Genomic DNA, 27,871 nt, shown 5'->3' with positions numbered 1-27,871 from the left:
TGTTGTTTATTCGGTAATAGGGGTAGTATTTTTTTCATTTTTAAAATAAAAAATCTAACGGTACCTCAAGTTTTCGTCAAAATTCCATTGAAACTCATTATATAGTTAAAGATACAAAGATAACGTAGAAACCTTATCAAATAATTTTTTTAACGAAAGTCGGGGTAATGGGGGACACCAGGGTAATGGAACCGCCAACTTATAGATGGCAGTGGAGTAAATCTCAGAAAGTATAGTTTCATGTAAGGTTCATACCGGTTCCGATTGTGAAATTTATGAATTCCAATGTCTGTATGATTTGGAAAACTCGTGGAGAGTTGTTCGTGATGCTTTTGTTCATCGTAGCTGAAGGTAAATATATTTTCTTATTATTCTTTTTGTTGGGGCAACCGAAACGAAAATAGTTTTTTGTGCTAGCCACTCAAACAAGAATAATGGGAGTAGGCCACCATTACCCGCCCAAGCAGCACAGTGTCGTTATAATGACGTCAATTATTGGACATTATTAGTCGGCGACGTCGTAGACCAATAAGCGACGTCCATATGACGTGACATTTCAGATGTCATTTTGACGTCGTCTAGAGACGTCTTTCGTACGTTTGTTTTCGGTCGTTTTAAGTGCTTTTTAATCAACTATAAAAAAAATTAGAACGAAAGTTTATTACAAAAACTAAGCCCTATACGTGCTTTATAAAAAATTGTACATTTTAAATTGTTGTTTACCTAAAATTTGGATATAAATATAAATTCATTAATTAGCAATGAAAATACTAAACTGACGTTTTAAGTGGAAATGCAATTTGAATTTAAAGATGAAGTGAGAATGTTGTAATTAACAATTATTTAACTATTTTATTAGTAGGAAACAATTATTTTTAGCATCGATTCCTGTCGAGGCTGTCGACCAAGATTTAATTTTGGCGCGATTTTAATCGAAATGCCACGATACGATACGAGACGTGCAGGCGCATGCGTGCTGGACTGCTGGTGTGAACGCGTGTGCGCGTAATGGCGGACGGCAGCAAAAAGTTGTTTGGCGGTTTGGTGGGTGTTCTGTACCACTTAATATGTATTTTACAATTTAAATTATGTGATTCCAGTCGGCATATCTATCGACTTTTGGAGGGAGAGATTTTACTGGACATACAAACCGCATTTTAAATTTTTTGTTCATTTATTCTCTTGCAACTAATTGGAATTTTTGTGGCAAACGAGGTGAGAAAAAGGCTTTTAAAAACTTAAACGTAAAGGATGTGATTATTGGTAAGTGTTTTCACTTGTAGGTGCATACTTATTATTAATCTGAAACAACATTTTTAGGTGCTGTAAGAAAAAGCTCCCCTCTAGTCAGTCAGAAAGAAATAGAAGATACCATCAAGGTGTGGTTGAAACATGCACCAGAGAAATTGAAAAAGCAGCAGCATGGCAACCCGTAAGAAAAAAAATGTTGTTAGTCAAAGACAACTCTACAGAAGGATGGCAGAAGCAAATTTAGCACCTGTGAGTCAGAATTGTTATAATACATCTTTAATAGTTAATAATGATTCCAATGAATCATCAAATTCCGTTTTTTTTTGCTGGTTCAATGTGTGAAAGTGAAAATGACACCTGTTCCTCAAGAGATTTAGATTTTAATGTAAACTCGCCTAATGAAAATTTGCTCTTCAATGATGCGACGTTATACAACCATTTGACTTCCTATTCCAGTAACGTGCCCCCTAACGATTTATTTTCTAATGAACCGCCGCCTAGCGATTTGCATTCGAAATTGTCAAACTGGGCAGCTTCAAGGTACGTTCGACGTACAGTAGTTACTCATCTCTTGCATTATCTCCACCATTTAAAATCGTTAGTTCAGTCTCCGAATAAACCGTTACAACAGATTAATAGACGCTTAAAAGAAATTGAAATGACAGTGTACGAAAAACATGACTCTACTTCACCTGATGATGAACACTTCTGTAAATGTGAATTGTCCCATTTCTTAGGACCAACGCCAAATTTCTCTTGCAAGCTTCATTATAAAGATTTTATTTTTTCTATTGCATCATATTCAGAAGCAAATTGTTTTTGTCTTACCTTAGAAGGACTGGTTTTCAAAATAGAAAATGTAGTGGATAATAATGGAGCAGTTTTTATATTAGGTAGGAGGTTTCAGGATTACCGTTCATTTTACAAATACCCTGTCGACTCAAAAGAATTTATCCAAAATTTATCAGAGTATATCGAGTTATTGCACTGCCACAAAGTTTTTTCGAAATGTATTGTTTTTCCTTTCAAGCAGGAATGGTTGTCATTTTCATTATTGCATCATTAGTAATTCCTTATTTCAACTTTTATGTTCTATAAGTGTAATAGTATGTAGTTTTTTAAGATTTTGTAATAAACGTATTAATTTGAACGCATTTTTTTATATTTTTGATCCTACTTATACGTCATTTGTCAAAAGTAAGTACGTCATTTTGACGTCTCACCAGCCGGACTAGGTACGTCATTAGTTGACGTCTGTAGGATGTGACATTAACCCGTCATAATCACGTCATTTTAGACGTCTTTTTAGACGTCCCCATTGGTCGCCAATGGCCTATAATTGACGTCATAGTAACGACACTGTGCTGCTTGGGCGATTTACGTAATTATGTTTTGTGGTATGATTTCTGTGTAACGCAATTTGTGATTCTACATTGGAAAGTCCATTTTTCAAAACATTCAATAAACCAACTAATGAATATCCTAGTTTCTGAATAAACGAATTTATTTGTGGTTACATTCTCTATTACATGTTGTAACCTTAAACAAGAAAAAATGGTACCACTGAAGCGCTCAAGTGAATTAAATACAATGGAACAACATGGATTCATAAAACATTTGGACAATATATTCCAATATATATCATTCAATTTGTGAAATTCTAATAGAAAGATTCAATTTACTAGTATCAATAGGAATTTCTTTAAGAATATCTCTTATTTGATAGATTCCAAAAAACTATCTTATTTTCTATGAGATTGAAAGCGTGAGTTAAGTCACATATAATTCATAAATAAATAGCATTTTCCAAAGTGGTCATTAACCGAGATAATTTCCTAAATGATCTAAAGATATATAAGTTATATATCAACTAGTAAACAAATAGGTAAATAAGAATAGGAAATATTTCAATATTGCAATTTTTATTCACTTATTACAAAATTAAATTTTATTCTACGAATTTAATCATGTCTGAAAATTAATCTAACACTGAAGGGCTTAGGCGCCATTGTTACACCATCGTACCCTTCTAGTTTCAATACTGAGTCTTCAGATTTTTCTACAAAAAAATTGTGCAAAACCGCTGTAAAAAATAAGAAGATATTTGCTTTTCCTAGAGATTCTCCGAGACATCGTCTTTTACCTGAAAAAAAATCAAAAAATAATTATGATTCCTTAAATAGTCGCCAATACACATTTGTATTGTGCTTATCTTAAACTAAATCTAGTGTAGGCTATACAGCTATGAAATTTTTTTGTGCAATTGCTAATAATATACCTCGAAGTTCTTCTAATATTTGAAGCAATGAGGGTTTTTATTTATAAAAAATTAATAATTTTTAATGTTCAAGAACTGGACAACCTTGTCTAATTTGATTTTGTATTCGAAATTAAAATGCGCAGTGGTCACGCGTCCCGACAATTGAACAGATACAATTCGTAAACAGAACATAAACATCGTTTATCGAAACATTCTATGGAAAAATATCTAAAAGGGATCGTATTTCATGTGTTAATCCTTTGTCAAAAATACAGGAAAAGGTTGCTCAAGCAATTGGCTAGGGCACAGTGAAAATTATTATAAAACAAGGCAAAAATATTGGAAAAGGTGTAGGGATACAATAGAAAAACGTCAAAAAAACTACATATTTAGTAACGTTTTGAGAAGAATAATAAAATAGGTAGGAAGACTTGGTGTTCGGCGGTGGTAAAGACAGTTTACGAGAAAATGGTTTTTGATGGCGCAAAATAAAAACTAACCGCAGATTACTAATGATGTAATATAACATTGGAGAATGGACGACAATTTTTATGCGAAAAATAAAACAATACAGTGAGAAAACAAGAACAAATCCATTCTTTGTATACTCATCAAAAAGCTTGGACTGATAATAGTAACTCATCTTTTCTCGACCGCAATTTTTCTTATTGAGTATAAAAATTTACTTGAGGACTTTAAGAAACTATTTACTCGTAGATTTAGATCACACAAACGTTACGTTCAATAATCGATGGAAAGTCAAAACATGAAATACAAGAACTTTTGATGCTTATAATTTTTTGTGCGTTAATTATTACATTATATTTAATTAGTTGTAGGTATAATAGATTCTAGAGAGAGAGAGAGAAAGCTTTTTTGTCAAAAAATTGTTACAATTTGTAGACAAAAACTAAATAAAGATAAAACAAATAAAATTGAATCTCAATATACAGAATAAAACTATAATGAGTAACTAAATTATAGGTAATAGCAATAGGTAATAATTAGTAAATAAGTCGTATATGAGTCCATAGCAAAAATTAGAGTAGGATGTAGCATGTCCGGAATTAAATATTAAATATTATTATCACAATAGAAGTATTTTATAGAGTAGAAGGCACTTTTCAGTAAACATGCCGGAAAAGTTGATATCGATTTGATTTCAATTGGTAAGTGATTGTGCATTTTTTTGCAATGTAAAATATTGAGCCCTTAACTAATTCTGAACGTGGAGTAGGTAGGTAAAGGTTGTGCTGTATATTCCTAAGTGGATAGTCGTGGAACGATCTTTATGAAACTGGAGAAGCGTGCTTATGAATTAGCAAACGTATTCAAAGATGGATAAGGAAGGAAGAGTCAGAATTAATCTTTTAAAGAAGTCCCTGCAGTGAGCACTGATTTTTAGTACGAGTAAATATCTAACAGCTCAGCTCTTTTTTAATTTGAAGATTCGCTCAAATAGAGTCGCACATATTCTATTGGCTTGCAAGATGACATCGTTGTATCAACAAGCTGATTTCCGTTGATAAGGTATGGCTTAAACCATGCCAAAGATGTTCCCCTGAAACCGTAGTGCTGCAATTTGTTGATTGAAATATTATGATTACACAATCGAAAGCCTTAGAAAAATCACAAAAAATTGTTGCAGTGTAGTGATGGCTGTTTAGGTGAGAGTAAACAGTAAACATTAATTAGGGGAGAGAAGATAGCATCATTTGTTACTTAAAAATCCAAATTGATAGGTAGTAAGTATTTTATATTTAAACAGAAATGATAAAAGCCTCGTTTTGAACAATCTTTCCATGATCTTAGATAACGTGGGAAGGAGTGCAATCGGGCAGGCTCGAAAACATTTTTGTTGTAAGTCCATCAGTTCTAAATGAGTATTTATTTTTGATGTCACTAATTGTAGTGCGAAGCTCTGTTAAAACTACAGGCATAAAGAAAAAACTGGGTAAGTTAGTATTACCATCAGGGAGATATGAAAGCGGATCATGAGGAGAAGTTATAGAATTTGATAAATTTTTGGCTACCTTTACAAAGTACTACTAGGTACTAGTACTGCAAAGAAGCTACTTTATTCACATGTCTATGATGATGAGTGGCAGAATTGATTCAAATGATGCATTCAAAATAATTATCTAATTATTTGCAATATTAACACTATACATTATTTTTAGTATAGTTTAGTAACCATACACCAAAAATTTTCTAGAATATCCTTAAGAGAATAATTTTGGTTGAGGGTTAAACAATGTCGGTAGACACATATGATGATTGACTTTAAAACATTAAACTTACCACTACCAAAAGGTATGTAATATTTGTTGTTAAGAATCAAATCACCGTTTCGATCGAGAAATCTTTCGGGTCTAAATTCATATGGATTTGTCCAATTTTTATCATCCATATGAACACTGAATAAATTGGTCAGAATAATAGTGTCTTCGGGAATCGAATAACCGCAAAGATTAGAGTCTTTTGTAGCACGATGAGCAATGCCGAGAGGAGCAATTGTTATACGTCTTTGGAGTTCCATGAGTACTGCTTCTGTATATCTCAACCTAAAAAAATATTACAAAATTAAAAGTTTGTTATATAAATCGATAGCCATTTCACCACCTATGGACAGATTTTCAAAATTCATTCATTCTAATGAATTCATAGAAATTTTCTGAAATATTCACTTATGCTGGGAGCTGATGATTTTAAATTACATTTATTCATGATTTAAGTCATTTAGATAGCTAATGTTCATAATGTAATATTAGATAAGAGTATTTCAAGCCTACTTAAAATCTGCTTACTAAGTTTACTGATGTAGTAATTATGTATTTCGAAAATGTATAGAGCAATAAAATGGAGAATTCCGTCCAGTTCGGCTCAATTTCGGTGTCGGCCATAGGTGTAGGTCTTAAATTATTGTGTAGGGATTACTTAGGTAGTAGATTTTACAGTTACATTTTGCGTTTAAGAGGACCGTTTAACCTTCTATTAGTGCCTCTGCCTAATTCCAACCCTATTTCGGATTCGGCTTAACCATGCACCGTAAGGGCAATGGTGCCTTACCCAAAATTAATTTTTAGACCTTTGTAAGTATATTTGTTTAGTTTAACGCATTAGTATTTGCTGTTAAGCCGTAAATAGTGTTTACCGTATTATAAGATTAGTAATAAAACTTATTATTTTAAATGTATTGCATAAAATACGATTACCTGAAATTTACTGTGCAAGAAACTGTCGACCGATGTTTTCGATTGACTGGAGTTGAAAAGTCCACCGTTCTTCAATTATTGCAGATCAGTAAAAGTCCTTGATGGAGACACCAAAAGAGTAATTTGAAGAAAAGACTACTTTGAGAAATATGGATTTTGCCTGGGAAAAGCATAACCGTGAAGAACTTTAACTGGAAAGCGATGAAATTGTTTGCTGGCAACGAAAATACTTAAGAAGTATAAAGCAATACAGAACAGAGCAGAAGAAAATCTTTTATATTGATGAGACGTGGGTTAATGAAGGTTATACAGTACCAAAAATGTGGCAAGACAAAAATATAACCAGTGCTCACCAAGCTTTCATGGTAGGCCTGTCAACGGGTATTAAGGTGCCTTCAGGTACAGGGGAAAGACTAATAATCATCCATATTGGAAGCGAAGAGGGATTCTTAAAAAGAAGGATTGCTAACTTTCCAGTCGTGTCATTCGGGAGATTACCACGAGGATTCGGATTCGGATGTTTTTGAAGACTATTTTAATGAAATGATAAAATATCTTCCGGCTGATACAGTAGTAGTTATGGATAACGCAAGTTAACATTCTTGACGCATAGAGAAGACTCCAACTTATTTTTGGTAACTGACTGGTAAATTTTGACTGGTAAACCACCAAAAGTATTGAATTTGAAGATAATTTGATAAAAAAGAACTATTAGCTATAGCAGAAAACCATGGTATAACGTTCATAATCTAGTAATTGTGAATAAAATGTATTATGTACCTAATTCTGTCGTTAAGCGTAGGCCATCTATTTCGCCCAACTTCCCTGTCCATTTCATCTTGAACTTTTTTCTGAATATCGGGATAAAGTACCATTGTTAAAATTGCAAAACCTAAGGTATTACTGGTGGTTTCAGCCCCTGCCATAAATAAATCCAGGCACAGAGACATAAGCTGATCATCTACAATTATTAATGCAATGTTGTATTAATTAAAAAACATACAATTACTTTAATGTGTTACCAGTGAATGTAGGGTCACTCTTGACATCAATTTTTTGTAAAAATGCATCAATAAGATCACGTGGTTGTTGTACATCAATAAAAGTCTTTCTATGTTCGGATATGGTTTCCTATAAATAAAATGAGTGATTGTATCAATTGAATAATGAGTTCGGTCAGATTTATGGTCTAGCGGAAGCTGAAGCCCCAGGCCCTGATCACGTATAGGCCCCGCAAATTTACTAATTCAATCATCTATTTTAGAAGCAATATTGGATCTACAGCAATATTTCCTTTTTTTTCCAAAAAATGATGTAAATTTGAATGAAATGAATGAATTAGTACAATTTAATCCACACACTAATTTTTTACTCTATATAGTAATTTTATACTCTGAATAATAAGTTCTATATTCCATGTATTCAAAATGTAAATGATGAAATAGTGCAAGTGGAATCTCTAGTAAAAATATATTCGAATGATCCACAACTTGAATTATTTTGTGAATTACAGCAATTCACTCCTTTTATCAAACTTGAAGCGGAATTGTTTAATAATACAAATAATTCATTGATTCCATTAGAAATGCTTAATTGGATAGTTGAATCAGATATGACGTGACGATATTTATAGCGAATTGTGAAGCAGAAAAGTTATTCTCAGTTTTAAAGTGAATAAAAAACCAAATGGTGCATTGAAAATGAGTTGTTACAGATTATGAATTTTGAGGAGATAATTGAAAATTTTGCCACAACTAAATCGGGAAAGGAGTTTATTAAATAAAAATATTATTATATAGCTTATGAAATAAGATTTGAATTAATTTTTACTCATAATTTATATTTAATTTGAAGCTAATATATTACAGTTGAAAGAATTCGAGCTCATTTTGATTTCCATAAGTGGGCTTCGAGACGATTTTAGCCTCAAGCTCCACTACCTCTTAATCCGACGCTAAGTTCTGTCCATTAAAGTGATTTTAGTGAGATGTTTTTCCATGTGTTAAGTAAAAGAAAAAATAATTTAATCGAAACATCAATTTTTGATAAAAAATGGCATTGTTAAAATAAAAGTTCAGCATAAAGGAGCTAGGATTTTAAGGAGGGTCCTTATTGTGAAAAGTTGCAGTAAGTTTTTTCATCGATAGGTAACAAATAGATCCATCATGACCATAAAATCATCATTCAGTCTAGAAGGTGAACCTTACAAATATATTTTTTGTGTAATTTATCAAATTTTTGAGAAAAATATTCAATTCTATAATTACTAGCATACACTAATTAAAATGTAATCTATCGTACACCAGAATACTTGACTATATTCATTATTATTAACAACAATAACGATACCTCTAAGAAATCCCACATTCTGCGTAAAATATTCTTTATCTGATTATATCCACTAGCATTTGGAGCAATGTATCGCAAAAAAGGCATTTGATTCAACATTCCCCCAGAAATATCCACTAATCTAAAAGCATCGTGAATAATTTGAAGCAGCTTTCTCAATCTCTCGTCTTCAATATGAAATCGTTCTCCTGCCATCATGGCCCACAAACCGTTTAGAACAGCGACATCAAAAGCGTTGTGCATAAAAATAGGCTCGGAATTACGTTGTTTGAAAATTTCTATGAGTTCTTTTGTCTCTTCAAGAATTTTCTCTTCCATTTCTTTTCTTCCAAAGCCAAAGTTCCGTAAATGTTGGATAGAAAATTTTCTTTGGTTCTGCCAGAACTGGCCATCAGAGAAAACAATACCTGAAAAATATTGTAGGTACCAACTTAGTTAATTCTATTCTATTAGTTAGTTAAATAATTAGTCAATTGATTATAGTCATTATTTTTAACATATATACTCCTATATGGACTGTTGGTAAGGGAAAAATGTCTCTACGCTATGGTGCCGACAATATTCATTTTCTTTCTCGTTCGAGCCACTTTATCTTTACTGCGCATGCATGAGAATGCGCAGAACCGAGCTGAAACCTCGGAGGATAGAGAAATCGTTGTCATCTTGTCTTCCTCAGTCGGAACAGCTTTCACTTATAGAAACTGTCCATATAGAAGTATTAAATATATGATTTTTAATGATAAAATGTCAGTATTATACAGATTACTTTATTGCCTCTTAAATCTGGCAGATACATGATAAAGCTAAATTCGGAAGACCCATAAAATCATTATTTAGAAAGCTAAACGAAAGATATACATTCAATTCCTCTTTATGTCATTTTCATAGCTTGAAATTTTGTCACAATGTTATTTGAATCAGAGTGTGCACAGAGCTGGAGCTTTCAATTTAGATAACGACTAACAAAATCCGTCGTGATTTTTTTCACTTCTATTTTATTAATATTCACTGATCTTTCAATTGCTTTACATTTTGCATTAGATATTAGTTTTTGATTGTATTGTGGCAAATTTATGTAATTATATAATTTTATTTTTCCTAAATTACCGCAATTAACCTGTTATTTGAAGAGCATTAAAGATAGGAATCGCATTTTCACGTTGAAATATATTGCACCAAATTCAATCAAACTCTCATGATTCAAACAACAATTACCCTGATTTTCAGATAAATCACGATTCCGAAAACCCTGCTTATGAAATTGATCCTGACTACTCAGATTCTATCACATATAATGCCAATTTTCCAAATGATAACACAAAAAATTTTCGTATAACGAGCCCGAAAGGACATAAATGAAATATTTTCTGATTCTAATAACACTCAATCCATAAAAATCAACAATCCTCCAATAAAACTTCTAGTAGATTCATTCATTCATTATTTCCATCTTCATAATGATGAATAGGGAGACGAATATCTAAAGAACGGCCAGGGCGATTCCCTGATCTTACATAATTAGATTTCTTTCTACGATTATATGTGGAGGAAAAACAGCACAAAATTAGAAGTTTGGATTGAAATGTCTTAAAAAAACAATAACGTGTGTAGTTTTATTTAATTAAGATTAAATTGATGCGAAGACGTTCGTGATTAACATTAATTTTCATTGATATTCGTAGCTTTTCTAAATTTCTTACATTTTGCATTTTATTTTATATTTCGACTGTATTGTAGCAAATGTATGTAATTTTATTTTATTCTATCTTAATTGCTGTAATGAACGATTCCATTCAAAAAATTTGCTGGTTGTATCTGTCATTCGAAAAATATTGAATGTATGATTAAATTCGGGAGTTTTCATAAACATGTACTGTAATGAAAATAAAGAATTTCTTCCAATTTGTTTTTACGCAGTTTTAATACATGTTACATTTGCTGTCATCTAGGAGTGAAAAGATGAACTTACATTTCTGTATAGCCTAATAATATAGTTAACATAATACTAAATCATATTTCATACCATGTTGATACATGTGCTTATAGATGGCAATGTAGACCAGTTTATTAGAAAATTTGTTGATAAAGCTTAATGTCTGCAGCCAAAATTAAAACTAAATTGAAATTAACATTAAACTGAACTTTCTTATCAATATCAATAGAAATTTCCTGTATGGAACCTTTTTGTCATACAAATGTAAAAAGCTCCTGACACTTTCTATCCGTGCTCCATTGTCTAAGGGACATTGCTGATTATTTTTTTTAATACCAATTTTAAAAATAAAGCACCACGGCGTAAATCGGTGTAATAACGGAAATAATATTTTCATAACTAAAGTGCAAAGTTGTTGTAAACAAAACAATACCACCAATACAAACTGACCTGAAGTATTCTGTGCTCATAACCGCACAAAGTTAAGGAATTAAATTAAGAAGTTAAATATTGGCGAGTTTAATTTTAATTTAAATTTACTGTTAATTTCCTACATGAACTACAAGTACCATTGTCTTTCAACTAGTAATTCAATTTATTAGTTTAATGTTAATTTTTAATTTTGGTTGCATAAACCAAGCTTAAGTTTGATTACTAATTGATTGATTTATTACCTAAAAGTGATTAATTAATATTCCTATTGTGTTTATTCAAAAGAACTTAGAAAATGTTCAAATACACCGACTACTGATAGAAGAAAAATGCAATTCTGATCCTGAAAAATATTGTCAAGCTGTTTTGAAACGATATTTTTGCAATCATTTGAATAATAAAATCCATACAGATCGTCGTGAAACCACCCTGCTTCGGTATTATAAAACTTACATTGCGAACCTAATCGCTATATATAGGGTGTAATAGAAAAGTATAATTTGAATGAAACCATATAATCTGGGTCTAAAAATAATTAAATTATGTTTAGCCGAAAGATACACACAGAAAGTCATTTCTGATAACAATTGATCGTAAATCCTAATCATTTGGAACGATTTCCCTTCCAACAACGGTTGTTAAATGATAGGGATGAACTTGTTATGATATCAAATTTATTGAAACGTTTTTATACATATATAAATAGTTAAAATATGGTATATACCGTATATCTCTTACTAAGTTGGAATTTCTGGAACCGTCAACGATATTCATACTGAAGACACTGTTTACACCACCACTACACCAACACTCACTCTTCTAGCTTGTAGAGTTCGTTGTTGTACTGGATATAGTTTTGTTTCATACATAACTGTTTTTAACTATAAATACAAAGTCCTCAAGGTACTCGAAGGTCTGCGAGATCGGGACGCTGGGAAAGAATGAACTTACTTCAAAGGAGATTAAAATCCCCCCATCTTTTTGGGAGCAGAAGTGATAGAAGAATATTTACAGTTAACAAAAATATGTATGAAACAAAACTATTTCCTAGAAGAAGGAACAGCAATGGGTAACTGCCTATCACCGTTGGCCAGTCTTCATTTCCTTATCATCGAGAGATAAATTAAGGGAAAGACCTTTATTAACTATGTAGCTTTACTCAACGGTTATGATAAAATAATTGTAAATAGGTTAATTAATCGTCATAGGTTTAAAAGTCTCTAAAAACAAGAAAAATTTGCTCTGATACCTTTCAATCTTCTTTGTTTGGATTTTAAATTGGTTTATAAATCCAACTACACATTAAAACAATTGTTGGGCAACCCTAAAGATAAAATACTAAATTTGGAAAATAGTGGTATATATGAAAATAGCAATTGTGATTGTGACGAGAAGTATATTGGACAGACTAAGAGATCCGTTATCGTCGGGTTAAATAGCATATAGCTCATTTAATATATGGACGGATAACAGTCACAATAATAACATAAATACATAAATATTAATAATGTAAAATTGTTAAAAAATGTACCTATCCAATAATAAATTGTTGGATGGATTTGAAAGCATTGAAATTGCTAAATGTAAGAGTAGCTTGAATAGGGACAAAGGGCCAATTCCTTAGAGTCCACTCTATAGTTCAGTAGTCAAGGAATTAATGTGAAGAATTCCCCCTGGAATTCATTTTCGCGGGAGAAGGTTTATTGGTGGTGAAATTTAGTATAAAACAGGTAAGTTAAGTCATTAGATTTCAGTTTACCTTCAGTCTCAGATAACTTGTTTATAGAAACGCGCATCAGACAATGTAATTGTGTTGGTGTAGTGGTGGTGTAAACAGTGTATTCAGTACGTATATCTCTTATTTATACATGTCTTCGCATGGTATATTACATTAGAATATCAGTAAATCGCGAATTAGTGGAATCAAACCTACATGTAAATTTTAATTCATATTCAATCAAAAATCACTTATTTAAGACTATTTTAATTTTGACATTTGTTTTCTCACCTAAACGTTTGCCAAATGTTCGAAGTCGAAAAAAAAACCCGTCAGGTCTACCATCAAATTCATCTCTATTCAACACTTCTTTAATTAAGTCTGCTCCAAAAATACCAACCACGTAATTTCTACCCAATTTCATACCCACTACTTCGCCGAATTGATGATAAAGTTCCATCCATACCAAATGATGATATCCCAATACCTTTAGTCTTTCTCTGTAGTACAAAAAATTGCCTACTATTGGTATAATTTTTGGACCTGTAAAATTTGTATACTTTATTTATTCTGACTTCAAGAACTATAAATAGACAGATAGATGGCTTATTGACACCATTCATATAAATTGAGTACAGTTAAAGTCAGTTTAGTAAATACATTCAGTTACATCGTACATGTAAATATTATGATTCTCCTAATTATAATATATATTCATCACTAATGGCAATATATAACTACATACATGAATACATGAATTTAAAAAGATGCACAAACAGTACTATTCAGGGACCAAAATAAAATAATCCACACAAATTGCCCAAGAGACAGAAAAGTTAAAAGAGAGCTTGTTTTTCCACTTTCCTGCTATTTATAATTTTTTCTAAATTCTCGTCTAGTAATTTTCTCATATTTCATGTAAACCATCGATATTAACACATTCACAAATTTCAAATTTTGTAATAGAAAAAGTCCAACTTCTGCTTCCTGGACGTCACTTTCTAAGATTGAGCTAATAAAGAATGGAAAAGAGAGCTAATTGAGTTTGTTCAAAAAGTAGCTTGACTCGAAATGAGAGTCGCCAAGAGATTTGAAAACTATTTCTTATATTGACGCAAAAAATTCATTAAACTTCTGCGGTGGTAGTTCAGACTGTTTAGTCTTATTTATTTTAGATTTCCTTTCTAAATTCCCGATTTTCCAACAGGTCTTATTTTTATTACTTACATCTTCTATTATTATTGAATTCGCCGACTTTTTTATATATAATTTCAAGTATTTGAAGATGCGCTTGTAATACCCATCCTCACGACAAAAGTTGAGAATATTAATAATTTTTATATTTTTTAGTTTTATCGGTAAGAAATAAAAGTTTCACCAACAAACACGTGCTCCTGGAAGCGCTCAAATCAAAAAATTCCGCTGATCATTTCGAAGAGACCATTCCATTATTTTCAATATTCAAAGTCAGTTGCACCTTTCTTGTGCTACAACGTTTGAAGTAGCAGAGGGGAAATGTTAAATAAAAACTTGACGAGAACGCTTGAGGCGTTGTCTAGATTTTTATAATTTCGAAAAAAAAAACAGAAAAGATAAAATTAGATATAAAAACCTGAATTAAATAAACCAATTAATTGTTGACTGAAATTATTAATGGTTCAATTGCCTCCATTACATGATCAGTTTTCCAAGTATGTATAAAGTTAACCCCCCAGTCGAACAGATATTACTAATTACTCCAAATCCATCGGTGCTTTGACAATACTTTGTAAATGTTAGAACATTATCAATCTAAGTTTCGTCAAAAAACACATGCAAAGAGTTTGGTTTCGTCTGCTTATAGCACCGATTCACAGTGATGTTTTTGATACATTTTATGATTATTTCAACTTATTTATCGGATCTTAGTTTGGTTTCAAATTATTAACTATTTGATTAAAAATTCGCATGGGCAATGTCGAACGATTATTTTACATATGCTTGTGCCTAAGACAAAAGCAGTCTGAAAATGTAATTATTTAACGGATTGAAAAATTAATTTATAAGATCATACTCTAAAATAAAAGTTCACCGAAAACTGATTATGATGAAATCAAAGACGTTATTCGACTAATGGTGGATGAATTTTTAGTACCAACATTGGACATGATCAGAACAAACTACGTATGCATACCCTGATTATGTCTATAAATGTTTATAAATACTTCGGAGTGTTTCAATGAAGTGTAGTTTTGAACATGAAAAAACAGAATATTATTACGGAATAATGTCGAACTTCGAAAAGAATATTTACAAAACATTCAAACATACCGAGACACAAATAGATATATAGTATAATAAAACAAAACCTGGTTTGATATACACGACGTAGTTACGAACGGATAGTTGACGATTCTTAAAAAGTTGCTGGTAGTAAAGATACTTTACTTTTCTCCGCAAATTAATGAATATTGACTATTCCAGTCCATTCATATAATACGGGTTGATGACAAAAAAACATTTAGATCAAAATTTTTCTTATAAAAACTCTAAATCATTTTATATTTTCATGACCAAAGCGAGTTGTGGGTACATAATTTCTTTTTTAATTTAAGTAATTTTTGAAAAGCTTTAATAATCTACATAGAATGCCAATATAAAAATTCAAAAATTAATTTTAAAATAGGCTCTGCTTAAATTTAAATTTATTTTATTTTAAAATCCTTTCGGTTCACAGCGCAGTAAGGTCCAATAATCCCTATTGATTTATAAATATTTACAAACATGTATTAAATTTATAACAGAATGATAAGCCCTATCAATAACATGGATAATATGGAACAATCAGAAAAATAATAATATACTTATTAAATATTATTTTGGAGACTTTCATTCAAAATTAGAATATGATTATCATTCCATAATTTGGAGTTAAACTGTTAAATTGTTTTTCATTTCCAAAAAAAAATCAATCAATTCATGCCCATGTTTATTATGCGTGCTTAGATATAACAAAATTTTGCTTCGAAAATAAACTTACCAGGTGGATATTTTCGAGGTCTTCTCATATCGTAGAGCGCTAAAAGCCCGCATATTGTTATTACCAAACAAATGACTGAAATTAACATCTTTCGGTTATGTTGATTTGTCTTGACACGAAGACGGACTGTTTATCTTAATACTTTTTGGAGCTATTTAACATAAAAGAAACGCCTCCCGTTTCGTCGTTATTACGACTTGTAACCCCATGAACTTACTCTATTTCATTTTCTATTATGTGCTGAGTGCATATGTAAATCATCTTAAGTATTGTTATTCTCATATTTCGTCATTCCTATTTTGTTAGCTCTTTTAAATATTTAGCTCATAATTTCTTGTTTAATATATAGTGTAAATATATAGTAGAAAATATGCGAATTGTTAAAAAGCAGCTATAAGGTAACTTTTATTTTTTATGGAACGAAAAGAACACACAAAATAAATTAGTACTTGAAGAATTTTTACTGTAATTCCCAATAAATTTAATTTTCTTTTTAATAATATACATATCTACTCACTTCTGCTCTTCATACCTGGATATACCAAACAAAGTATTCTAAGTTTCATTTATTTTATCAGGACTACGTTTTCTTGTGATTTATTTAAAAATGAATCTACTTAATAGTTTCTGCAATCTACATATTGCACCAGTTGTTCATGTTCTATCATATATTATAATATGATTATTTTTCCGGTCTCTAGTTTCCATCTTTTAAAATTAAATTTTCTTATTTAGCCTATTAACTAATTTAAGCAAAGATATTGGGCATATTTATCACATATTACCTCTCCTCAAATTGGGCCAATCCTATTTACTTCTCTCATTTGAATAGAACATTTTCCAGATTCTTCAATAGTATTTTGTACTTATAATTTAATGTTTGCGTGATGAAAGCTTCGGGATTTCATTTTATTATAATGGTAAATAAGAAATAAATACTTCTTCATGAACGAGAATGGTCCCAGAAGGACCAACAAAAAAACAAAAAAATTTTGGAAAAAAACATATTTATTTTTCAACGTAATCTTCTTTTAGCTCAATACACTTTTCCCATCAACGTCGATGCCCTTTTTATAATAAGCTCCTCTAAATTACCATAAACCTCTTTATTATTGAAAAATCTTTGATCACCGAGCCATTGTTTCAAGTCTGGAAACAGAAAATAATCCGAGGGGGCTTAATTTGGCGAATAGGGTGCATGAGGTAGCAATTCAAATTGTATTTAATTAATTTTGGCCATTGCAAAAACGGATGTGTGAGCTGGTGCATTATCTTGTTAAACAACAATTTTTCTTAGCCAAATGCGGCCGATTAGCTTGATTTCTTCGCTTAAACGTTGCAATAAGTTCGCATAATTCTCGCCGTTGACAGTTTTTCTTTTTTCAAAATAACCGGCTCTCCCTTTTCAGTCCATTGTTTTGATTGTTCTTTTAATCCGGGTGTGAAGTGATGTACCCACATTTCATCCATTGTTATGAAAAGGTGTAAAAATTCAGCTTTATTTCTGTCAAACATTGCCAAACACTCGATTAAACTCTGCTACCCAATATTTTACTGTTTATAACGAAAAGGCAGTCTCGGCTAGAGTAGAATCTAGTTCAGTTTTTGTATTGGTTGGACCAAAGTTTTTCAAATAAAACGATAACCAATTTTTCCATGTTTACAAATTTACTGAAAACGTTAACTATTGATGGCTGCCAAACAAACTTAACGTCTTCAAACTTGAAACATATACTAAACAATACTTTCTACTACAGAGGTATTTTTCAAGCAACTATCGCCATCCCTAGGTCAGGCGAGATTTTTCTGGGTCTACTCTCGTATACCATGTCGCCGGAAAAATAGATTATGAAAGAAAGTTGACTCTGCTTGGGAATAGTCTAATTTTACTAAGAGGTTGAGTAAATTAATTGAAAATAATCAGATCAAAGAATTATGTCCTTGTATAGATTCCACAAAATTCCTCTCCACGTGCAACTGCGGCGCACATCTTTGTTTTAGATATCTCAACTCCATTGGTTTTATGTCCTTGGATCACTGGTCTATTGTTATGGTTTTCAACACACACCAACAATTCAGAATATATTTGAATAGATTATTTTATATTTGATTAAATAGTTTGAGTGTGTAACAGACACCAAGGAGTGTTTCAAAAAAAATTGGGTAAACAAGAAGAACGCTCGACTTACGAAATAAACTCAGTTTTAGCTATAATATCCAAAAAGTGAAGAATCCGATATATGGGTGTGAAAAAAAGGAATAAATCTCATAGAAGATTACAATATATTAGTACAAACTTCTACATATTTTACTAACTAGGTTGGAAGTGTATAATTCATATAGGTGTAGTCAACTCTTTCTAGTAAATACGTCAGCTCATTAGAATTTTTAACTTGTTAATATTGTATATTTGAGAAAATGAGCCCACACTATAAGCAGTAGATTTGGAAAATAACCTTTTCATTTTTATATTTTATATTCCCAAAATTATCAGTAAATTATTAATGAATTTTGGGGAATACTAATGAAAATTATTGTGCTATAGAAATAGCAATTGATCATTTTCAACAATATCAGTAACTAGATCAAAAATTCGAATTGCTAACAAAACCTAGGATCAAAAAATGAGATCTCACATATTTTTATATTTGTTAATGTATGTGAATAATTCATAGATTTGAATTAGATCAATAATAGTAATTTGAAATTTCTAAATAAAAAATTAAGTTCCTTTGCGAATATATGGAACTTTCTGCTCATTTCATAATAGTTTTTTAATTATATATGTCATGGTGACAAGTTTTCCTCGATAGGTAATAATAAAAAAATGAATGTCATTTATGAATTGTTTTGATCGTTGAATTTTAGAGGCTATTGCAAAATTAATTTAAATGACTTTAAAAGTTCTCCGATACCAATACATTGAAATAACATTCTTTAATTTCTTATTTCTTAGACCTTTTGATATATTAATGCATCTAAATGTTCTTGATTTTAGGTCTCTTCTATTTTAAATATTGAAATATTTAAAGCTAATATCAACACTTGGAAGTAAAGTGATGCAAAAATATACTGTTTGAAGAAACATCGACAAAATCCTAATAAATTCCATTCTTTCCATAGAAATCCCTTGTTATGATGACCTTTAAGTAGCTCATTTCGTGAGATATCATCATATTCATTCTACACATATTCCTTTCTAATTCAAAATTCATAATTTTTGAACCTTTGTCCATAATTATTCCAATCTAGCTCTGAAACTTTTCTCCCTTCATTATGTGCTTGAAAAAAGAAAATGATTCTTACAGACTCAGAACTAACAATAAGTTTTTCTAGTAATCAACTACCCTTTGTGTCATAGAATGCTACAGTAAAATAATTTATTAGTACTGTAAAATATTAGGAAGAGGCTTAACAAATAAAATAATGTTATAATATGACGGTGATTTATTTCTACAATCACTTTTGATCCACATAAATTATATTTACAACCTTTCAATCACACAGCTTAAATAAGTGTACGTATTTAATATATAAATATATCTATATTTTTCTCAAGATAATATAAGCTCTGGGCCCCATGCGTGTAACAAGGGCATACAAATACTCAAAAATAAATTAGTGGTAAATTTAGAAAATACAGAGCACAATGGGACTCGCACCAAAGCCTTGCGAGGACACTCTATGGAAGTTTTTGCAAACAAATCTTTCAGTGGGGATAACATTTTTAAAATGCGGACAAAGGTTCACATTTTAAATGTTATTTTCTTATCATAGAAGATACTATGTACAAGACCCACGTTGAACACAAAAAATAAACTTATTTTCAAGGCAAATAGATCAGGCCGTTATCATTCATAAACAAGACTAAATATTGTTTATTATAAATAAAATGTGAAAAATCTGCTAGAAATCGTTGAAATAATTATAATATATAATTCTGCAAAATATTTGGAAGAAGCATCAAATAAATGCCAAAATCGCTTGTAAATATAGTTTTTCGAAAAAACATTGTAAATATAGTCCTTCAGAACATTAAATATAGTAAAAGTAAAATGAATATAAAATGTATTACTTTGGAATGTGATATTTCACCATTTTTTTAACATTAGGCAAAAAATAGTTTAAATTAGTTTTTCGACATCTCATAAATATTATGAGACAAAGTAACTAGCTCAGAATTCATACATCAATATTTTATACAGACAATTTACATGATATATTAATTAGTCTTGTACTGTGCCTCCTTCCAAATTTTGGCAATCAATTTGGAAAACTAAATGCTTTTTTATTCAAGGCTCAACATTTGCCAATATTATTTTCAAGACACATAAAATCTATTAGTTTTATAATATACTTTGTGTTTATAATTTCCGTATTTATCAAAAGTTTTAAAAAAATCAGTTCCAGAACCTCAAACAGTATTAAAAGTTTTGATGCATGTAAACGATACATTTTAGTTTTCAAAATTCTCTTTAACTGCTTATTATCTCACATTTTCGTATTACATCACTACAAGCCTATTGTATACATATATCTTACTGTATAGGAAGCAACCCTTCAAATAAAATTACACTGATCTCACTTAATTTACTCATTCATCATTTTGCTTTTGTTATATAAATTCAATGAAATAAACTAATATTTCATATGAAATTTCATTTTTCAAGAAAAATTATAATAAATATAATTTTTGTCAATTAAATTAATTTGTTATTGTCTCAATAAGAATCTCTTGCCAACTAAGCATACCTGCATCTATCTAAATGATTAATAACTTTTCTAACATTTCACAACCTTTATCGGGAGCGTTTTCAACTAAAACAAATCAGTCTTTCAGTTACAATATTAACATTACAGATGGTAAGAATCTAATCAAATAAACAAACTCGACTAAAACAAAGTTCGGTAGTCTGAAATGATTCTAAAACTACTGTAAAATTATGAAATAAAGAGATTCTAATAAATAATAGTATTATTCAATACTTGCCAATATATGACTAATTCATATGGAAAATTCGCACTTTCCAAAAAGTAATTTTATCCAGTGAATTTGTACTTATTGATATACCTCCCTGAAAAGGAAGAAGGACTGCTAGTGAGATAATTCAAATAATCTGAATAAGGTAAAATTTATTGACCATGTCAACGAAATTGACAATAAAAGCCATGAAGAATAATATTAAAAAAAACAGTAGAACCCAAATACTTTCAAATTAGCGAGAAATTTAATTTCAAAATAGTTTGTGAATAATCTTGATTTTTACAACTTTCTAAAAAATATTATATATTTTTGTTTTGACATATAATGTTTATTTTAAAATAATTTTGTAACTGAATGACCTAACAACAATACAATAAGCTATTTACAAAAGACAATTAACCAAAATAAGTTCATTCTAAAATAGTGTAAGCTCGTTTCGTTGTCAATATAAATACTTTATGTAGGAGGGCAATTCGAAAACTAGCAGGCGTTTGAGGCGTGGCGCTAAAAGTAAGGTTAGAAGGTTAGATCGTCTTCGATCAATCAAATACACATTAAATCCGATTCAATAAGCTTCTAGTAGATATATATATATATATATCTATATATATATATATATATATATATATATATATATATATATATATATATATATATATATATATATATATATCTTGAGGCGGTTGCTACTTGTAAAGCGACAAAATGTGCACTGACATAGAAAATTCCGCTAATTGCGACGTATAAAAAGTGGTACGATGTACTTGTGTCAAAATACTATATCAGTGATGGTCTAGTGCAAACATTCACGACAAATCACAGTGGAAGACCTGTAGTAAGTCTCAACTTTGAGAACAAGTTTCAAACATATCTCGGGCAGTTTTATACATCAACGCAGAAAAATTGGGCGATTGAAAGTTATATGTAAGGAGGGTACTGAAAAGGCTAACATTGATTTGCAAAGCTAGTGTATATGACACTTTCTTAGAATTTTTCTTAATACCACAGTCATGAAGAGAACCTTTGATCGGATTATGTTCGGTAACAAAACTTGTGAAGTGCACGTCAATACAGAGACAAAAAAGTCCATCATACTTTTCAGCGAGCAAGCTGATAATTACCTTCTAAGAAAAAACTGACAAAAGCCATCCAGAATAAAAGTGGGACAGTATTCTGAGGTTACATGTTAATGCACTACCTCACACTGCAATAAGAACATGATAAGTTTTATGTAAATTTAAATAGAATGTGTTTAAATCTTCTTTCTACAAACCGGACTTGGTTCCTTCTGATTATCATTTGTTCACTGCAATGAAGAAATGGCTTCAGAAAGAGCATTTAGGATGAAGAGGAAAAATGTCATAACATATTGGTTGACATCTCAGGCTGTCGTTTTTTATGCAGAAGTAGATTGGTTAAACTTTAGGACAAGTTGAATTATGCTGGCTAACTAAGTTGACAAATAGAGGAGAGTTGTACGAGTACCTGTGATATGTGAATAAATTATTTTTTCTCTGTGCATGTTTGTTTTTAACAGCGGTTTGGAGGTTACTTTCCGAATTGCCCTCTTAGAAAGAAGGCATAATATATGTGTTTATAATTAAAACAAGGAAGCAATGGTATTATAGAATCAGTAAATTTTAAGTAAGTGCATTTTATATATCACAAACTTATTTGTATATTCATTATTTTTGAGTACATGAAGATGGAGCTAAAATGTACCTCTTCATGTTTTAAGCACCTTTAATGAGATTTTTTCTCAATTAAGAATCATAAGTTAATAAATTGAAATGAAAGATTCTGGACTATTCAATTGTCAAGTGTGTAGGATAGCTGACAAACTAATTTTCAATATAAATAGTGTTAGAAATATAACTTCTTTTCTCTTAAAGCATTTTCATTCACAATTATATAAAATTACTTTCAACCATATCAAGAATTATGATTTCAGAGATATATTTGTTTACCTATTCCTAAAAAACAGGGTTTTCAAAATATATATCTACTTCTAAATTCCACTCTTAACATGGATCTGGATAAAATCAATTGAATTAATTCCAGTATTACGTAAGTAAAAAAAATTGATATTTGGAAATATTATTTGGAAGATATTGATAAAAGTATATACTTAACACTCATATATTCAAAGTGATGGTTGAATAAACCTAACAACATCCCTAAATTTATAATAAAATATGTGATCACTTTTCTTACTAATCTGATATCTGATTTTTTACCAATAAACTTTGGAACAATCAACAATGTGATGTAAAAAAATAATTTTTAATGTCTCTATGAACATTTAAACATGTAGGATTATTTAAAAATAAGTTTTTATTTTATAAAGCTCAATTCTATACATATTTACATTAGTATATCACAAAGTTAACACCTTAAAAAGTATGGTTCTGGAAATAATTTCTTGCATATATAGCATACAGTATTAGAAAATATTTTACAAAATACAGGTTCAATAATGTGAAGTCTCTTACCAACCTCATTTTTGTGAATAAGATTTATGCCTCCCCGATCTCATCTTTGTACAGTTTGATTAATAACTAATCGAGTACAGAGTTTTTTTATAATTTATAAAGGTGTTCGATTGGAATATATAGATGGATTGGAACAAAGTTGGTTCGATACTTCATGATCTACCCATGTTCAGCTAACTATTTCCAATACTGTATATATATAATATATTGTAACCTTTAAATTAATCTAAAGTAATTCTCTCCTGTCAGAGAAATCAGCATATCTCAATAAAAGAAACAATGTCAAAAGAAAAAACAAACTATACTAATGAATAAGAAAAGCAAGAACATTTGGAGCATTAAAGAAAAGCAACATAGAATTTTAAATAATCTTTTTATTGCATAATGCACGTTGTGAATAAGTCTTCAAACATATTGGTTTAAAAATTTTAAGGTTACAATATCTGTACATATTACAAATAGATATGCAAAAATTTGATAAAGAAGACTCGATTTGTTTGCTTTAAACAACCAATTAGGTAACCTGCATTATCATTTTAAAATAATTGGTAGTATTAGGTTTGAAAAAAATTAAGAACCACAGTTATTTCACATAATAAAACTTACTAATAGGTATAAAGTTAAAAAGAAACAATAAAACGATGTATAAAAATTTTTTAATCATAATAAATATAACCAAATTTTATAAATAGAAAGGTAGACAAAACTTTTGTCCTAATTGTCCTAAGTTTGTAGACTTATTTCATATAATATGAGAAACTGAAAAGTGTATTTAGTATTGAAAGACACCATGAAACATCAGAATACCATTGTAAAATCTTCAACTAACTCACTTTCAATCTCTAGTAAAGATTGTAATAAATTATAATAAACTAAACTGTTCCAATAGATTCACACTCCATTTTACCAGATTTCAGTGGAAATATGTAAGTGTGGATGTGTTCTGACTCGCTTTGCTTCAAATGATTAATTTAAATATAATTTGTTATATGCTGGATATTGTAAGTACTGTTAGTTAAAATTAAACTTAAATTATTTGTGACATGTTCTATCTTAATTAATAATATTTTCAATTCATCATTTTTGATTGACTTACACTCCTCACATCTCTTTTTTTAATTAGAATATAATTCAATGCTAATGAAACTAAAGACAAGTAATTTACTCTAAAAGCAAAGTGGGAATACGTTGGACACTTTGTTAATTATTTTACAGTGATATTCCTATGTTCCATTAATGTATAACGTACATTTCAAAATTAATTTTGTTATTCACTGTGTTTTTCTGATAAGTTTATGAAGCTTGTTGCTATTGGATAGGATATCACAACACCGAGGAATCATCACAGTATTTTCAACTGTCAATGATAGTAAACATCAAATGAGAAAGATGAAAAATGACCAACAAAAATATTTTCAAAAGGCCGATGTTTGTCTCAAAATTTTAAAATAATTGGGATATTCAATCAAAACAACGCAACCAGTGTACAAAATTCACAAAGTACAAAATCTTTAGTGTCCAAACAGAACCATTTGACTTAGTAAGTTACTAACCTAGTATATTGATATAAAAATTTACTAAAACAAATTGCAATTTCAAATAGATATTGAAAATACTATATGACTGATACTGAAAACAAGATTATTAAAAACTTAAAAAAAAATAAAAAAGCCAACAGGCTATTTCTGCACGAAAACAGTAACTTAATGAATAATAAGGTAATTTTCATAAAAGCTTGATCATTTTTGTTAAAAAAAATGGATTTGATAAACTTTACAGATATAAATGTAGGAGAAAATATATTGAAAGAAAGACCACTCAGAATAGAACTGTTATTATTGACGATAACCTTTTAATCTAAAAATGAAATCTAATTATTTCAGGTTAATGATAATGTATAAAGATGATTCCCATGGTTATTGATATTGACAATAAAGATGGATGTGTAGAAATAACCGATGATGGTAGTGTAATAAATCTGAATCACATGATTCATTTAAAGAAACACACAATTGACATTAACGACAAATACTGAATAAAAATTTGAGAAAATAATCAAATTTTGGAACAGGAATGATAGACTAAAGAACAAAAGAAAAACAATAAGTGAATATTTGGAAATAATTTCTGGAAAAACAACAATATTATGGATATGGCAAAAAGAAACACTTCTTCTATTTCAATTAATAACATTCCATTTTTTTGCATTTTTCTACATAGGACTAAATTGTAGTGTGTAGTTTGGCCTACAAATTACTGAAACTTCCTCAAAGTGTTCTGTCCCTGCCAAAAACTATTCTAAAATAACTATAATACTAAAATAATTATAATGTTCAAATTCAATCAATATTTATATAAAAATTATATTTGTTCCTAAATAAATTATACATAACATTTGAATTTTCGAAACTTATCCATAACAACTAATGCGATTTAAGTTAAATATTCTTGCAGCAGTATTTTGTGAAATAACTGTTATTTGTTTTTAGTGTTGTTGAGTTACTCTTACACCATTTTGATAATTAACACAAAAATTTTAGACCACAGTACCCTGCTCTTACTTTTATTGATTATCATTTTAACATTCATAATATATATATTTATAATATATATAATAATAACATAATATATAATATAGTTAAACTTAATAACTAATAATAAAGTTTACAATACATCTAATAATTACAAATAATATTACAGAGCTGTTAGTTTTACTCAGACAATGGTTCATAAAATAGTATTACCTGGAAGAAAAATCAAAATATTTGAAAATCAACAAAGTAAATGACAAATTTGCCAAGGTACTTTGAATTATGATATGTGGAAATTGTGGAATATTTTCTTGAAAATATATAAAACTACATAAAATTGAAATATCACAAATTTCCCATTAAGATTCAAAGAAAATCTCAGAAATGTAAGAACATACACCAAATTGTTTAAAAATCTATTTTGGTCTACAAATTTTAAAAAAGCTAATCAACTTTAGACCGAACAAGTAAAAATATCAATGAAATTACAAATTTTATATACTGAAGTCAGTATCTGATAAATGAATAATAGTGTTTTTAGATATGAAGTCTTGATGGATAAGAGTGTATAGAAGATATTCCTTAGTACAATCCTCACAACAGAATCACACTATAATATTTGTAATAGAATAACTCCAGCTAATGGCTTTTTCCATAAAAATTTGTTAATTTTCAAAGAAATTCTGACATTTTTTACAGTGAATCCCCCATCGCCCAGAGCTGTTAGTCCATCACCACGGTTAAGCTACACGTACTACTGTTAACACATTGTTTAGTGCTGTGCACGTTCAACAGTCTCATTCACTCGACATTCGAAAAAAAGCTATAAAGACTTCCTAGCCTAAAATTATAGGATGCCCTTGTATCCCTCGGGAACACACCCTCGTGGAATGTATTTTATAAAAAAAATCCAAAACTTCAACATTAACATAAATAAAAAAAAAACAACGAAAAATGTTCAGAGCTTGGTGCTGTGGCCTGAGGTCTACCTTATTAGAAAAATATGTGGTTTGCTCTTTGTACTTCGAAAAGGCATCAATGTCAACAATATTTATAAACTAGTAGAAATAATATCAAGTACATAAATAAAGGAAAGCATAAACAGCATGAGTAGTATTATCCAAGTTCTTCGTGTATAATATTCGATATTACCACAGAAGTTTATCAACCAACCTTTTAAAGACTTTGAAACTATTTTAAACAATATATTCAATTCACAGAATTATAAGAATTGTCCCGAAATCAAACAGCTAAAAATTCGAAGGTTGGTTTTTCTCCAATCTAGCTTAAGGCTAGAATAATCCGTATGGAGAAGAACTGGAGCTTTCCTTCATAAAATTTATTTCTACTAGTCCACTATTTAATGAGATTTCCAGTAACCTATATACAGAGTGTAAGCCGGTATTGCACACAGATATGGTAACGTGAAGATGGGGAGGACGGCAGCCGTTATTTCCTCTTGGCGTGAAGCATTTCCATAAGGAGAGTTTGCGTGGGAGCGCTGCCAGAGCAGTGCTTGTGGTAAAGGTGTTCTTCTCCTCGCGCTGCTAAGGTGTGAATTTCGGGCAAAAGTTGTTGCATCTTGGTAAATTTATCCTAAAATAACGAACATTTTAAATAGAGTAATTAAACTATTTCTATATAACTGACTATTACAATGAAAAATATAGTTCAACTATTCCTGTCTA

At 30.0% G+C, this 27,871-nt stretch overlaps 3 protein-coding genes across 5 annotated transcripts in view; 1 reads left to right on the top strand and 2 right to left on the bottom strand.

Moving 5' to 3' along the window:
• The first annotated feature begins 461 nt into the window (after positions 1–461).
• Positions 462–2,009, top strand: LOC130903752 (uncharacterized). Its single transcript, XM_057816009.1, has 4 exons — positions 462–817; positions 880–1,044; positions 1,101–1,263; positions 1,321–2,009. The coding sequence occupies exons 2-4, from the start codon at positions 1,009–1,011 to the stop codon at positions 1,434–1,436; spliced, it is 315 nt and encodes a 104-aa protein (XP_057671992.1). The 5' UTR covers positions 462–817; positions 880–1,008; the 3' UTR covers positions 1,437–2,009.
• A 1,147-nt stretch (positions 2,010–3,156) lies between these two features.
• On the bottom strand, positions 3,157–16,300 carry LOC130903751 (methyl farnesoate epoxidase-like). The gene is made up of 7 exons (XM_057816008.1): positions 16,177–16,300; positions 13,449–13,700; positions 9,076–9,482; positions 7,749–7,857; positions 7,507–7,687; positions 5,813–6,075; positions 3,157–3,394 (listed from the first exon to the last, which is right to left on the bottom strand). Exons 1-7 carry the CDS (start codon positions 16,262–16,264, stop codon positions 3,213–3,215), a joined length of 1,482 nt encoding a protein of 493 aa, XP_057671991.1. The 5' UTR covers positions 16,265–16,300; the 3' UTR covers positions 3,157–3,212.
• Positions 16,301–19,605: 3,305 nt separating this feature from the next.
• The window catches only part of LOC130903750 (nuclear hormone receptor FTZ-F1), a 342,850-nt gene continuing 334,584 nt past the window's right edge, over positions 19,606–27,871 (bottom strand). For all 3 annotated transcript variants that reach the window (XM_057816007.1, XM_057816006.1, XM_057816004.1), the window contains one exon: positions 19,606–27,779. In XM_057816007.1, coding sequence (XP_057671990.1) covers positions 27,633–27,779 — 147 coding nt within the window. In that variant the 3' untranslated portion in view covers positions 19,606–27,632. The remainder of the gene's footprint in view (positions 27,780–27,871) is intronic.

The sequence above is a fragment of the Diorhabda carinulata genome, chromosome 2 (genome assembly GCF_026250575.1).
Source record: "Diorhabda carinulata isolate Delta chromosome 2, icDioCari1.1, whole genome shotgun sequence".
Taxonomy (NCBI): Eukaryota; Metazoa; Arthropoda; class Insecta; order Coleoptera; family Chrysomelidae; genus Diorhabda; species Diorhabda carinulata.
The sequence above is the reverse complement of the archived record's forward strand: the minus strand, read 5'-3'. Positions and strand labels throughout refer to the sequence as shown.